This window comes from Erinaceus europaeus, chromosome X (genome assembly GCF_950295315.1).
Source record: "Erinaceus europaeus chromosome X, mEriEur2.1, whole genome shotgun sequence".
Taxonomy (NCBI): domain Eukaryota; kingdom Metazoa; phylum Chordata; class Mammalia; order Eulipotyphla; family Erinaceidae; genus Erinaceus; species Erinaceus europaeus.
This window is the reverse complement of record NC_080185.1, coordinates 57,076,236-57,092,261: the sequence shown is the minus strand read 5'-3', so window position 1 is coordinate 57,092,261 and position 16,026 is coordinate 57,076,236. Positions and strand designations below refer to the sequence as shown.

Below are 16,026 nucleotides of genomic sequence, written 5' to 3'. Positions count from 1 at the left end.
GTGTGGAGAAGTCTGCTGCTAATCTTATGGGTTTTCCTCTGTAGGTGACTCTTTATTTTTCTCTTGGAGCCTTCAGGATCCTTTCTTTATCCTTATTCTTTTCCATTCTAAATATGATGTCTCTCGGTGTCTTTAAGTCTGGGTTGATTCTCTTGGGAGCCTCTGGGCTTCTTGAACCTTTATGTCATTTATGTTTTCTAGACTAGAGAAGTTCTCAGCTATTATGTCCTGAAGAATGCTTTCTTCCCCTCCCTTTCTTTCTTCCTCTGGTAAGCCAATAATTAGTATATTATTTATTTTGAAGTCATCCCATAGGTTTCTATTGTTGTTTTCAGTATCTCTTAATATCTTTTTGAAATCTCTTACTTCTTTTTTAGTTGTCTCTAATTCATCCTCGATCTTGCTAATTCTGTCTTCAGCCTCATTTATTCTATTCTCTCTCCCCTCTACTCCTTTCTGGAGTTCATCTTTTTTGTTACCCTCTTCTGATACTCTTTTATCTTGTTCATGTAGTTGTGTTAGTAGCGTAGTTATTTCAGCTTTCAGCTCTCTAGTAACTTTGAGATAATTAGTGTTTTCTTCCAGAGTCTCATTTGTTTTTTCTGTATTTATGATGACAATTATTTCAAACTCTTGTGAATATTCTTGTCACTATTTCCTTAACAAGATTTTGGATTTTGACCTCACCATTTTTGGTTCAACTTTTGGGGAGCCCCACAAAGATTTAGCTGGACTCTTGTCCTGGTTCATTTCTCCAATATTTCTTCTTGTTGGTTTATCCATTCTATATAGTATGCTGTGATGTCCCTCTCAATACTTTTCAAATTACTTATCACTCTTGCCTGGATTTACTTGTGTTTAAGTAAAGTACTTAAAAAGTTCACAGTTGTGGAAATTAACCGTTGTTTCAATGTTATTTCAATTCCTGAGTTGGAGCACAGAGGCTCTTAAAAGCCTCTTTTTCTCTTTTTATTCCCTTAGGTTATGGGAAACTATAGGTAGACTTCTTAGCTTAATCACTCACTCCTGACAAAGAGATAAAGCAGAGTTGCTAGAGATAGTACAGTGGTTATTCAAAGAGACTCTCTCACCCCAAGGATCAACAGCTCCAGGCTCAATTCACCTTCTCTGCCAAGTTGGGCAGCACTGTTTGGCCCTGAGTTTCCAAACAAGTCCTGTTTATAGTTTGTAGGTTCTGAGGCAATTATTCACCATGTTCACATCAGGAGAACAATGTGGAAATGCTCCCACTATACAGCCCCACTGCTAGGCCACCAAGGTGTAGCTCTTCTCTTGAGTGTCCTGGTCAGGTCTCTGTTCCCTGTCAGCACAGTGCCTCCCCTCTGCTGCTCCAGCCTCTGAGGGCAGTAGCAATGGAGACTCAGTTGCATTTGTTGCATCTTAGGGGAGTCCTCTCCTCCCTTCAGCAGTCTTTTTGTTGGTAAAACAGACCGGAGGTAGTGCCTCAATTGGTAAGCTGCCAGACTGTTACCAGCCGTTCAATCTGTCCTTAGGCTCTTCCCTGTCCACGAACCACATGCATTTACAATCATAGGTGGTTTAGTGGGTTCCTGAAGTCATTCTAGTCCTGCCTTGTTGTGGTCCCAGGTGGTTTCCTTTGGTATTCCTCCAGACACAGTCTTGTTACCTATGTATGCCTGCACACAAGATGGCAAAAATACACTAATATTTGTATAAGTACTAAATGGTTCAGTATGCCTCTGAAACTGAATTTGGGATTGCTAATTAAAGCCTTTAGTTTTATATGTGAAATGGTGTGACCGGAAATTGTTTCATATGATGGAGATAAGTAAAATATATTAATGATTTTGAGTGAGTCACAATGTCTAAATACTTAGACTCTAGAGGTTTCATTTTATTCCTGAAAAACTTTATCATACTTATATATCCCCAATCTAATTATCACCAAAGACAGCCAAAATGCAAAGATATCAATGTTTTATAATAATATTTGATTTTAACCTTTAAAGACACAAAGATGGCTTATTCTTTTACCCTCAATGATGCATGATTCACTGGATGGGAATTAAGGACTTAATCTGGTCAAATATCAATTCTGCATTAGATTATATTAAACCAACTCCAATTACAAAACACATACACACACATGCATACACACACACACACACACACACACACACACACTCATATACACATTGAGTGCTTGACTTTCCCTCTGTATTGTGCAACAGTGATGTATTATTAAACTAGAAAGTTCTGTGAATATTTATAGATGGAAAATTTTATCAAGTTGAAAATATAACTGATCATAAAAGTTATACAACTGGCAGGGGCCAGGTGGTGACACACCTGGTTGAACACATATGTTACAATGTGCAAGGACCCAGGCTCAAGTCCTGCTCCCCACCTACAGGAGGGAAATCTTTGTGAGTGGTGAAGCAGAACTGCAGATGTCTCTCTGTCTCTCTTCCTCTTTATATCCTCCTCACTCTTATTTCTGGCTGTCTCTATTCAATAAATAAATAAAGATAATATAAAAAGTTTTTTTTTAAGTTATACAAGTGATACTGGGGAGAAAAGATAATGGTTCATTACCAAAGCTCTTAGCTCCTAGTTTCAATCCTCAGCACTACATAAATCAAAGCTGAGTAGAGTTCTGGTATATATTAATAGAAACAGTTATATACAAATATTGATCATGGAATATTGAACTTTTTTCTTCTCTTCTAGCCAAATTGTTCACATGTTGTTGGAGCCATGGGTCCTGGGAATATTGGGTCACCTAAAGCAGAAGAGCTCAAAGGTAAACTATTTAAAAAGGATAATAAATCAATATAATCAGTGTAATAGTTTCTTTAGGAGAAAAAAATATAGGGAGAGCAGTACTAACAGTGGCATTCATTAAATCAATTGTAGAAATCAATGTTGGACAGTCATTTATATAAAATGCTTTACCACTATAGTGTTGCAGGATTTTCTAGACATTAGTTAGCCCTAAATGATTCACATTTTGGGGCAGATGACATAAGATGAAAAATTAAGAGCTGAGGAGATAGCATAATCATTATATAAAAGACTTTTATGCTTGCTGCTTTGAGGCCCCATGTTCAATTACTAGCACCAACATAAGCCAAAGTTCAACAGTATTCTGGTCTTCTTTTCAGTTTGTCTCTCTTATTAAAGATAAATAACTGTGGTCTGGGAGGTGGCACAGTGGCTAAAGCACTAGATTCTCAACTGTGAGATCCTAAATTCAATCTCTGGCAGCACATGTGCCAGAGTGATGTCTGGTTCTTTCCTTCTATCCTCCTATCTTTCTCATGAGTAAGTAAATAAATAATTTTTTAAAAAATATTTATTTATTCCCTTTTGTTGCCCTTGTTTTATTGTTGTAGTTACTGTTGTTATTGATGCTGTTGTTGTCAGATAGGACAAAGAGAAATGGAGAGAGGAGGGGAAGACGGGGGGGGGGGGAGAAAGAGAGTCACCTGCAGACCTGCTTCACCACCTGTGAAGCAACTCCCCTGCAGGTGGGGAGCCTGGGGCTCAAACCAGGATCCTTAACACCGGTCCCTGCGCTTTGCGCCACGTGTGCTTAACCCGCTGCACTACTGCACGACTCCCAATAAATAAATTCTTTAAAAAAGGTATATAACTGACTAAATAAATGACATATTTTACAAAATGAAAAATCAAAAAATCATGTGTGGTTAGATAAAGTTTTTATTATTTAGGCTGCAGTTACAGAAATCCTTAGCTTATTTACCTCCTACCCTGCTATATTATGGAAATTTCAGAATTTATTCATTCATTAACTCAATAAATATTTATCAACTCTCTATTATGTACCAAGCTGTATAATAATAATCTCTCAGGCTATGATGGAAATCAAAACAGAAAGAGTCCCTGCCCTGGTTATTATCACCATTGAACTAATAAACCTTAGGAGAACATGATAAAACAAAACAAAACAAAAAAACAATTTAACAATTTTATTTCACACTGAAATGCTTAGGGGGTGTCTTATAAAGAAATGATCCAATAAACTACAGTAAATAATTTTTGGATTTTCTAACAGCACTTGGGCATAAACATTGTCAGAGTTGAATATTTTACACATCTTTTAAAGTATGGAAGTCTCTGATTTTTTGGGGGGTCATGATCACAGCTACCAGATAGTGTATGTGTGTGTGGGGGTGAAGTTCCTTCTTCAATTTACCTAACTACAAATGATTTTTTTTATACACAGTTTTTTTTTATTTAAGAAAGGAGACATTAACAAAACCATAGTATAAGAGGGGTACAGTTCCACACAATTCCCACCACCCAATCTCCATATCCCATCACCTCCCCTGATAGCTTTCCCATTCTCTATCCCTCTGAGAGTATGGACCCAGGGTCCTTGTGGGTTGCAGAAGGTGGAAGGTCTGGCTTCTGTAATTGCTTCCCCACTGAACATGGGCATTGAATGGTCTATCCATACTCCCAGTCTGCCTCTCTCTTTCCCTAGTAGGGTGGGGCTCTGAGGAAGTGGAGCTCCAGTACACATTGGTGGGGTCGTCTGTCCAGGGAAGTCTGGTCGGCATCGTGCTGGCATCCGGAACCTGGTGGCTGAAAAGAGAGTTAACATATAAAGGTTCCACTCCTCAATAAAGTCCCCAAACCTAGATATAGTCCAGGTCCCCTGAGATAGAGCATATGCTCACAGGTGCCCATAAGCTAGGGAAAAATATATACCTGAAAGCTGAAGTACACAAGAGCCTGCAGGGAATACCTCCCAACACTTCATCTGCACTATTCCAGTCTTTAGGTCCATAGTTGTTCAACTACAAATGATTTTTATCTGGACAGATGTTTTTTTAATTTTTTTAATATTTATTTATTCCCTTTTTTGCCCTTGTTTTATTGTAGTTATTATTGTTGTTATTGATGTCATCATTGTTGCATAGGACAGAGAGAAACGGAGAGAGGAGGGGAAGATGGGGGTGGGGGGAGAAAAACACCTGCAAACCTGCTTCACCGATTGTGAAGTGACTCCCCTGCAGGTAGAGAGGCAGGATCTTGAACAGGGATCCTTAATCTGGTCCTTGCACTTTTCACCACATGCACTTAACCCGCTGTGCTACTGGACACATGTTTTAAATGAAAGCTAAAATGAGGTCTGAAGAGATGATTTTATAATTTTAGTTATTACTACTCTATATGCTCAAGAGTCTATTTGCCATATTCAAAAGATAATCACGCTGTGGAAAACTAGTTCAAGTTTGAATAGGTTCCTGTACTGCCTGTATTTCTGATAATAAATGCTTAATAATCTCTTAATTCTGAGAAATATTCATACATAAAATACTATATACATATCTGTAATTGGGTTTTACACAATCTATGCTAAGGCAATGTTCTGCACCTTAGACCCTCTGTGGGTCTCTATCTACTGCCCCCATAGTTTGAGTAAATGTAGACTGGGTCTATGCATGTCTACCCACACTCTAGACATTTGAAGATACTATGTAGAAACTCAGTAACTTGCACAGTTTTACAAAATGGACATGTCATAAGAGAATTCCTTTTACTTTTTTCTTTCTTTCTTTTTTTTTAAATTGCCATCAGGGTAAGTGACTGCATGAACAGTCCACCGTTTCTGGTGGCCATCCTCCCCTCTTTTTTTTCTTTATTTGATTTTTAATTTTTAGATTTATTTATTTATTTATTTTCCCTTTTGTTGCCCTTGTGTTTTTATTGCTGCTGTAGTTATTATTATTGTTGTTGTTATTAATGTGTAATTTTTAGATATGACAGAGAGAAATGGAGAGAGGAGGAGAAGACAGAGAGGGGGAGAGAAAGACACCTTCAGTCTTTATTTGATTTTTTATAGAGATAAATTGAAAGGGAAACAGGAGAAAGGCAAAGAGAGAGAGAGGGAGAGAGAGAGAGCTATAATACTGTCTAATCACTACTGAAGCTTTCCTCCTGCAGATGGGAACAAGGGGCTTGAACCCAGGTCCTTGCACACGGTAATGTGTGCACTCTGTTGACCTGTGCCACTGCCTGGCCCTGAGAATTTCATTAAAGTTTGTGTCAACACGAAGATAACATCACAATAAAAATGGTATTTTTATCCACTGTTTTTGTTTTATTAATCAACATCTATTTTAACTATTTTACACATTTATGAAAAAGTAATCAAAAGGCTTTTATATGGGAAAGCAAGATAAGAAATTTCTAACCAAATCAGATTGATTTTTTTTCTTTTAAACAAAAAATATTTCACATATGATCTTTTTTCTGAAAGAATATATAATACTTCTGTGCATCTGTGTGTCATATATTTGTATTCAATGTGGTTTTATATAAAGTACTTATTAAATGCTAGATACATCGGTATGCATATTGAGATATATGTGTGTATGTTAATAGATGCATTATATGGAGAAGGGAGAGAAAGAGATAGCACACCAGAATTTTTTTTAATTTTTATTTTATTTATTTATTCCCTTTTGTTGCCCTTGTAGTTTTATTGTTGTAGTTATTGTTGTTGTTGTCATTGTTGGATAGGACAGAGAGAAATGGAGAGAGGAGGGGAAGACAGAGAGGAGGAGAGAAAGATAGACACCTGCAAACCTGCTTCACCGCCTGTGAAGCGACTCCCCTGCAGGTGGGGAGCCGGCGTTCGAACCGGGATCCTTATGCTGGTTCTTGTGCTTTGTGCCACCTGTGCTTAACCCGCTGTGCTACAGCCCGACTCCCACCAGAATTTTTTAATTGATTATCTAGGCAGTAGTACTATAGATTATCTTGTTTTCTTCTTTTGCTTATGTTTTGCCATTTTTCTACAACAATCTATGGTTTGTGCATTGATTAAAAGCTTGAAGTCAACTGTTACTAAATAACTGATTTTTCCCAAAATCAAACTAATAATAATGAATAAAAATATGTAATTACAAATGATCCCCATACTGAGGATGAAGAATAACAGGCGCTGGGGTAGGGGAGGATGGGTCATGCAGAGAGATAGGCAATGGCTTCAATTTATCTTCCTTTTATTCACAGTTATCCCTCCAACCAGTGATGAAAATTGTGAAGAAATATGGAATCCAGATGAAGTTCCAGAAAGAGCAGAGCATGATGACATGTGGGATAGTAGAGAAATGCCAGAGTAAGTCAAATGAAGTCAGGAATGCGCTTTAGCGTTTAAGTTAGACGTGTCACCTGATATTAGTTCCATTTTTGAAAAGATTCATAAAGTTCTGTCACATAAGATAAAAGATAGCTACACTGACACACAGAAGGCATGTGTAATTGATGAAATGTTCCCTCTAGAATAGAAAGAAATAATAAAAAGTAACATCTTCCTTTCAGTGATTATATAACAAAAATGAAAAATGCAGTCATTTCTATTATAAATTAATATTTCATGTCAGTTGTACAAAGTGAAATTAACAGTAGAGGGTAAAAACTATTTTGGTTACAAACATCCATACAAAATGAATCATCTTGCCATGCTAACATGCCAAAGACCCACATTTAATTACAAATGTTCCACAATTTTGGAAAACAACAACAACAAAAAACAACTTCTCCCTCCAATTATCAGTTATTACCTGGACATATTTCTAATTATTTTAGGACTTATGCTTAGTGCATTTTGCAAGCAGAATTGTAGCCTCACTTTGTAGGCATTACAATAAAATTTAAGTATGAATTATAAATATTAAACTTAGAATTATCATCACAAAAACCTTTTATTCTATTAAAATTAATTACTTATTCTTTTCTAAAATTACCCCTACTTTCAACTTTCAAGGATTAAAACAATACCAAAGTATGTTTACAGATATAATGGAAATTAATGGCTAAATGTACTCAAGTTTAAAGATATTTTTAAAATTAAAATCTTAGATTGAGTGGCTTGAAAGACAAAGGCAATATTTACTAAATTACATTATACTTATACATTCTTGAAGCCTTCCATGACAAATGATCTGACAGCTTTTCTATTTTTGACTATAAGACTATGCCCAGTGTTTTTTTTCTTCAAACCCACGTTTCTATCTTCTATGTCAGTTCTGAAAATAGAAGCCGTGGGATATTGCAGATAATTAACTGGAGATAAAGTATCCATCTCTCAAACAAACAATAATAATTTAAAAAATTTTAAATCTCATGGAAAACCAGAGGCTTTAAAACTTTCTTACCTTTATCTTAGGAATGAAGACAGTAAATCTCAGGTTATGCTTAAGCAGTGCCTACACATCTGCAAGCAAAGTAAAAATTAAGGCATTCATACATTACATTGTCTACTGAACATCAACTATATGGCAAGCTGCAAATTTGAATAAAATTTTACTTTTCATTTTGTGCAAAGAACATTCATAAAAGGCTTGAAATGAATAATTGTTCCGTTCAGGATATGGAGAAATTTGCTTTCTACAATTTATTTTTATTATTTTATTTCATTTAAATATTTATTTATTTTGGATAAAGGCAGAGAAATTGAGAGGGAAGGGTAAGACAGAGAGGGAGGGTGACTATTGCAGTACTACTTCACCACTTGTGAAGCTTCTCCCATGCAGGTTCAAGCCAGGGGCTTGAACCCAGGTCCTTACACACTGTGATGTGTGAATTCAATCAACCAGGTCCCACATTTTCTGTTTTTTATCTTTGGCATGTACAATTTGAAATGTTCTCATGGACGAAGAATGTGAACAGCTAATAGGCACACTCCACACACACACACACACACACACAAAACACACACACACACACACACACACACACACACACACACACACACACACTACAGGTCTATCCTTGGGGGGGAAGTATAAAGATCTTTATTTGAGAGATTTTGAAAGAAGACTGGTATATAGTTGAAAAAGAAGAAGCATTTTTTATTGGGCATTAATGGTTTACAGTCAACAGTAAAATAAAGTAGTTTTTACATGTGTAACATTTCTCAGTTTTCCACATAGTAGTTCAAATCCCTCTAGGTCCTCCTCTGCCATCATGTTCCAGATGTTGAACCCTCCTCCCAACCCCAAAGTCTTTTACTTTGGTGCAATACACTAACTCCAATCCAAGTTCTGCTTTGTGTTTTCTTATATTTCAGCCTCTCTTTTTAAAATTAATTATTTAAGAATGATCAACATCATTGTGGGATAAGAGGAGTACAAGTCCATACAATTCCACCCACCAGAGTGCCATGCCCCACCCCCTACACTGGAAGTTTCCCTATTCTTTATCCCTCTGGGAGTATGGGCCAAAGATCTCTATGGGGTACAAAAGGTGGAAGTTCTGGCTTCTGTAATTGCCTATCCACTAGACATGGGCACTGACAGATCGGTCATACCCCCAGCGTGTTGCTACCTTTCTTTAATGGGGTAGGGCTCTGGGGAAGTAGGGTTCCAAGACATATTGGTGAGGTCGTCTGCCCAAGGAAGTCAGGTTGTCATCATGGTAGTATTTTTCAACTTTTGTCTATGAGTGAGATCATCCCATATTTCAACCTTTTATTTCTGACTTATCTCACTTAACATGATTCCTTCAAGATCCATCCAAGATGAGATGAAGAAAGTGAAATCACCATTTTTAATAGCTGAGTGCTATTCCATTGTGTATATATACAATAAATTTCTCAGCCACTCATCTGTTGTTGGACACCTGGGTTGCTTCCCAGTTTTGGCTATTACAAACTGTGCTGCTCTGAACATAGGTTTACACAGATCTTTTTGAATGGGTATGTTTGGTTTCTTAGAATATATCCCCAGGAGAGGAATTGCAGGATCATAGGTTAAGTCTGTTTCTAGCCTTCTGAGATTTCTCCAGACTGCTCTCCACAGAGGTTGGACCAATTGACATTCCTTCTAGAAGTGCAGTAGAATTGAGAGAAAAATTATTAAAGACAATGTTTGATCACTAATTGGGGTAACTGGGTGAATAGTTAAGTCCAGCAACTGTGATTGGAAATATAGGTGGAGTGGGGGTATAACGTTTTGTTTGGCTTTGCATGTGCACACTGAGGTATCTTTTTGGGACATCCAGATAGACATACATAGTAGGCATTTGGAAAACTGTATCTGGAAATGAGAATGAGAGCAGCAGGTAGAAGAAAGTCAATTGGGAGTCAGAGGCATATGAGTGGGCAAATCCTTTATTTTCTTCTTTCTTTCTCTTAGCTCTCCCTCTCCCCTCCCCCTTCTCTTTTTTGTTGTTGTCATGGATTATCACTGAGGCTCAGTGCCTACATGACAAAACCACACACTATTGTCTGTCACTTTTTACTTATTTATTTTTTATTAGATAGGACAGAGAGAAATTGAGAGGGGAGGGGAAGTAAGAGAGGGAAAGAGAAAGAGAAACACCTGCACACCTGTTTCACTGCTCATGAAGGTTTCCCACTGCAGGTGGGGAGCAAATGCTCTAACCCAGATCCTTGCACTTGCTAGCATCTGTAGTCAACTGGATGTGCTATTGCCAGGCCCCAAAAGTTTTATATTTTGCTTTAACCTGATTTTACCTTTGAAAATACCTAGTAGTGTTACTTGTTTAAGAAAATGAAAGAGACTCTGCGGAACAGATACTTGATGTTGGTCTTGTTCACACTCAGGAATTTTTTTTTCCCTTGGGCATTCCTATTTGCAAGTGGTCAGAAGTTCAATCTAGTTCTCAATAAGGTCCAAAATTTTCAGGCCAGAAAAGATTTGAGAATTGTCATTTCAGGTGAAATACTAGGAAAATCTTTCATTGGACTAAGAATTTCTGTAGGGCTGGATTCCAAACATTGCATTGTAGCTATGCTGACAGCATTACCAGTGCTCTGACTGTAGAATCACAGAGGTGGAAAAGACCAAGGAGGTAATTTATTTTCAGACTTCCCATAAATAGTGCAAATTTAATGCTCACACCCCACACACAAGTTGGTGATTTGACCAAGATCACACAAGTACTGTTAGAAACTATTTTAAACCTGGATTTTCTATCTCTACACTATAACTGAGGAGGGTTTCTGTTTATACATGAAACCTGAATGCAGGTCCATTATTCATCTGAGTAATTTTTTCCTAATAGAAAAACCCCTTTTTTTCTACTATGACTGGTATTGGGCTCTCATTAGGAGTTCCTACAACTTATTTTATTGATCTTTGCATGCTTTATTTTGAAAAAGAAGCATACAAATCTAACTTTCCAGTTTGAAGCATCTTTTTTTTTTCATAAAATATTCATTCATTCATTATTGGATAGAGAGGGGAGGGCAAGATAGAGAGGGAGAGAGACAGAAAGATACCTGCAGACCTGCTTCACCACTCATGAAGTTTTCCCCCTGCAAGTGGTGACCAGGGACTTGAACCTGGTTCCTTGAGCAATGTAATGTGAGCACTTAACCAGGTACACCACTGAATGACCCCTTGAAGCATTTTTAAATATTGTATTTGTTTAATAATGAAAAAGTGAGCCAGAATATCACTATATCAGTACAGTGCTAGGGATTAGACTCAGGACCTCACACTTTCTAGTGTTGTGTTCTACCCACTGAGCAACCTCCCTAGTCACCAGTGTTAAGTATTTTTGACTGGATTTCTAGACATCTCTAACTGAAAGCACTTTAGTTACCTTTTTAAATTTTTTTGTGGATAGCTTGTCCTTCTAGGTTTCTGGTTTTCTGCTCTATAAAAGAAGATTGTCACATTTCGTTTGAGTGATAACAATGATATTTTTTTCAGATATGAGATTATATTCAAACAGAAGGTGGGAACTGAAGATATGTTTCTAGGAATGACCAGAAAAGATCCATCATCAGCATGTTGTGAGGACCTAGTGGTAAGTTTCTCTCACATTTCTTACTTTCTATGTCACCATTAAAGATAAATTGGCTGTTGTACTGTAGATAAAACTGTAAACTCTTTTAACTCCAGCTCTTATAAACTTGAAGAACTTTATTTTGTGAACCTGTAAAGGGAATGATCTGATTCATACAGTGGCACATGCCATAGATTTAGGGAAGGATTCAATATGACATGGAATAGATAGCAGCCCACTTAACAGGATTACCTATGCATTCAGGAAGATGATATCTTAGGGACTTGTGACTTCCAGAATCGGGAAAAAAAATCTGAATTTCTAGAGGGAGATTAGAGGTTGAAAGGTATATGTGAGCTTTCCCTGACTGGGGGATTGTAAGGAAATATGGGCAATAAAGAGAATATTAATTTTAAAAAATCTATAAAGTGTTTTAAAAAATTAATGATTGATATGCTCCAGATGTTACAGGAATAAAGAGATATACAGTTTAAACACCAGAAATAAGGTGGACTTCCAGAGGCGTGCCTATAGAGCAGCAACAGCTGTGTTTCTCTCCTCTCCTCTCCTGGGTCAACTAGGAATACCGAAGGAGACCACCTGTTACTGCTACAAGGCAGGACTAGAACAATTTCAGGAACCCAACAAATTAACGGCGAGTGCAAACATGTGTGGCTCGTGGACAGAGAGGAGCCTAGGGAGAGATTAAGTGGCTGGTAACAGTCTGGCAGTTTACCTGTTGAGACACCACCTCCAATCTCTTTCACCAACAAAAAGACAGCTGAAGGGAAGAGAGGATTCCCTTAAGACTCACCAAATGCAACTGTGAGTCTCCATTGCTACTACCCTCAGAATCTGGAGCAGCAGCACAGAGGCCTTGTGCTGAAACCAGGGACAGATAACTAACCAGGAAACTCAGGAGAAGATCTATACCTCTGTGGCCTAGCAGTGGGGCTGTGAGAGTCTCTTTGCATAACCACTGGATTATCTCTCCCCCACCCTACTTTATTTCTTGGTCAGGAGTCAGTGATTAAGCTAAGAAGCCTACTTATAGTTCAAAAGCCCTCAGGCTCCCATAGCCTGTATGGAAGAAAAAGAACAAAAGATGCTTCTATGACTCTGAGCTCCAACTCAGGGATTAAAATACTATTGAAACAACTGTCAATTTCCACAACTGTGAACCGTTTAATTACCTTACTTAGACACAAATCAATCCAGGCAAGAGTGACTAGTAATTTGAAAAGTACTGAGACAGGGACCTCATAACATACTATATAGAATGATTAAGCCAACAAGAAGAAATATTGGAGAAATGAACCAGGACAAGAGTCCAGCTAAAAGCCTCCCAAAGGTTGAAGCACAAAATAATAAGGTCAACATTCAAACACTAGTTAAGGAAATAATCATAGGATTAAGTAAAGAGTTTGAAAGAATTTTCATCAGAAATGCAGAAAGAATGAATGAGACCCTAGGAGTAAACACTAATTATCTCAAGGTTATTAGAGAGCTGAAAGCTGAAATAGCTGAGCTAAGAACACAACTAGTTGAACAAGCTAAAACAGTATCAGAACAGGGTAACAAAATAGATGAACTCCAGAAAACAGTAGAGCGCAGAGAGAATAGAATAAATGAGGCTGAAGACAGAATTAGCAAGATCAAGGATGAATTTGAGACAACTAATAAAGAAGTAAGAGATTTCTAAAAAAGATTAAGAGATACTGAAAACAACAACAGAGACCTATGTGACGACTTCAACAGAAATAATATACTCATTGGGCAGAGGGTTAGATAGCATAATGGTTATGCAAAAAGAGTCTCATGCCTGAAGCTCTAAAGTCCCAGGTTCAATCCCCCACACCACCATAATCCAGAGCTGAACAGTATTCTGGTTAAAAAAATTAAAATGAAAACAAATAATATATTCATTATTGGCTTACCAGAGGAAGAAAGAGATGGATGGGGAGAAAGCATTCTTCAGGCCATAATAGCTGAGAACTTCTCTAGACTAGAAAACATAAATGACATAAAGGTTCAAGAAGCCCTGAGGCTCCCAAACAGAATTAACCCAGACTTAAAGACACCAAGACATATCATATTTAGGATGGAAAGGAATAAGGATAAAGAAAAGACCCTGAAAGTCACCAGCAGAGGAAAACCCATAAGATTAGCAGCAGACTTCTCCACACAAACATTACAGGCCAGAAGAGAATGGCAAGATATCTACTGGGTACTGAATGAAAAAGACTTTTAACCAAGACTACTGTATACTGCTAGACTGTCATTCAGACTAGATGGAGGCATACAAATCTTCACAGACAAACAACAGTTGAAAGAATCAACTATCACCAAGCCTGCCCTGAAAGAACCTCTGAAAAGTTTCTTATGCTTATAAGAAACAGACTACCATAAATATGCCATATATTAGAACACTCTAAAAATCTACAAGAATGGCGTTAAAATATCTTCAATCTTTGATATCAATAAATGTCAAAGGCCTGAATTCACCTATTATAAGGCGCAGAGTAGGAAAATGGATCAGAAAACACAACCCAACATTATACTGTCTACAGGAAACACAACTAACTCAACAAGACAAACACAGACTCAAAGTGAAAGGATGGAAAACTATCATACAAGCCAAAGGTCCACAAAAAGAGCAGGAACAGCTATTCTCATATCTGAAATGATAGATATTAAAATAAATAAAAGCAAAAAACATAGGGATGGACACTACTTAATGATCTGTGAATCAGTCAATCAAGAGGTCTTAGCAATTATTACCATCTATGCACCTAATGAGAAACCATCTAAATACATCAAACATCTACTTAAAGAGCTACAAAACTATATTAACAGCAACACAGTCACAGTAGCGGACTTCAACACCCCACTCTCTTAATCTGACAGATCATCCAGGCAGAAAATCAATAAAGACATGAGGGAGCTAAATAAGGAGTTAAATGAACTAGAACTATTAGACATTTTCAGAGTCATTCATCCCAAGAAACTAGAATACACATTCTATACAAGTCCACATGGGTCATTCTCAAAGGTAACCCATATGTTAGGCCACAAGACAGCATCAGCAAATTCAAGAGTATTGAAATCATTCCAAGCATCTTCTCAGACCAAAGTGGAGTGAAACTAACACTTAACAATCAACAAAAGATTAGTAATAGTCCCAAAATGTGGAAGCTCAGTGGTACACTACTTCACAACTACTGGGTCAAAGAGGATATAAAGAAAGAAATCAAAATCTTTCGAGACTTCAGTGAAAATGAAGACACAAGCTATCAAAATATTTGGGACATAGATAAGGCAGTATTGAGAGGGAAGTTCATAGCCATACAAGCACATATTAGGAAACAAGAAAACACACAGATAAACAGCCTGATTTCACACCTTAAAGACCTAAAAGAAGAACAAAGAAACCCTAAAGCAACCAGGAGGACAGAAATCACTAAAGTTAGGGCAGAAATGAATAACATTGAACATAAAAAAACATACAAAAGATCAATGAAAGTAAATGTTGGTTCTTTGAAAGAGTGAACAAAATTATATATTTTTTTAATTTTTATTTTATTTTTGAGAGAGATGAAGAGAGAGAGAAACACACACAGAGAGAAACACCAGAGCACTGCTCAGCTCTGGCTTATGGTAGTGCAGGGGATTGAACCTGGGACTTGGGAGCCTCAGGCATGAGAGTCTGTTTGCATAACCATTATGCTGTCTCCCCCGCCCGAGTGAACAAAATTAACAAACCTTTAGCCAGACTCACAAAAAAGGGGAGAAAACCCTAATAAATTGGATCTTAAATGAAAGAGGAGATATCACAATAGACACTGCAGAAATTCAACAATATCATGCAAGGCTTCAAAGAACAACTATATGCCACCAAGTTAGAGAACCTTGAAGAAATGGACAATATCCTAGATACCTACACACTTCTAAAATTAAGTAAAGAGGAACTAGATAACATGAACAGGCCCATCACAGCTAATGAAATTGAAATAGTTATCAAAAACCCTCCCAAGAATAAAGTCCTGGACCAGATAGTTTTACAAATGAATTCTACAAAACCTTCAAAGAAGAACTAATACCTCTACTTTCAAAAGTCTTCCAGAAGACTGAAGACACTGGAATACTCCCTTCCAGCTTCTGTGAAGCCAACATCACTTTGATACCAAAAGCAGACAGGGACACATCCAAAAAAGAAAACTACACACCAATATCTCAGATGAACATAGA

General features: G+C 37.3%; 1 protein-coding gene across 1 annotated transcript in view; it reads left to right on the top strand.

The window, feature by feature from the left end:
• Positions 1-16,026, top strand: part of DNAAF6 (dynein axonemal assembly factor 6) — a 79,437-nt gene that overhangs the window by 24,680 nt on the left and 38,731 nt on the right. Inside the window, exons 3-5 of the mRNA XM_007530621.3 lie at positions 2,713-2,785; positions 7,033-7,138; positions 11,703-11,799. Of these exons, the coding sequence (XP_007530683.1) occupies positions 2,713-2,785; positions 7,033-7,138; positions 11,703-11,799 (276 nt within the window). The remainder of the gene's footprint in view (positions 1-2,712; positions 2,786-7,032; positions 7,139-11,702; positions 11,800-16,026) is intronic.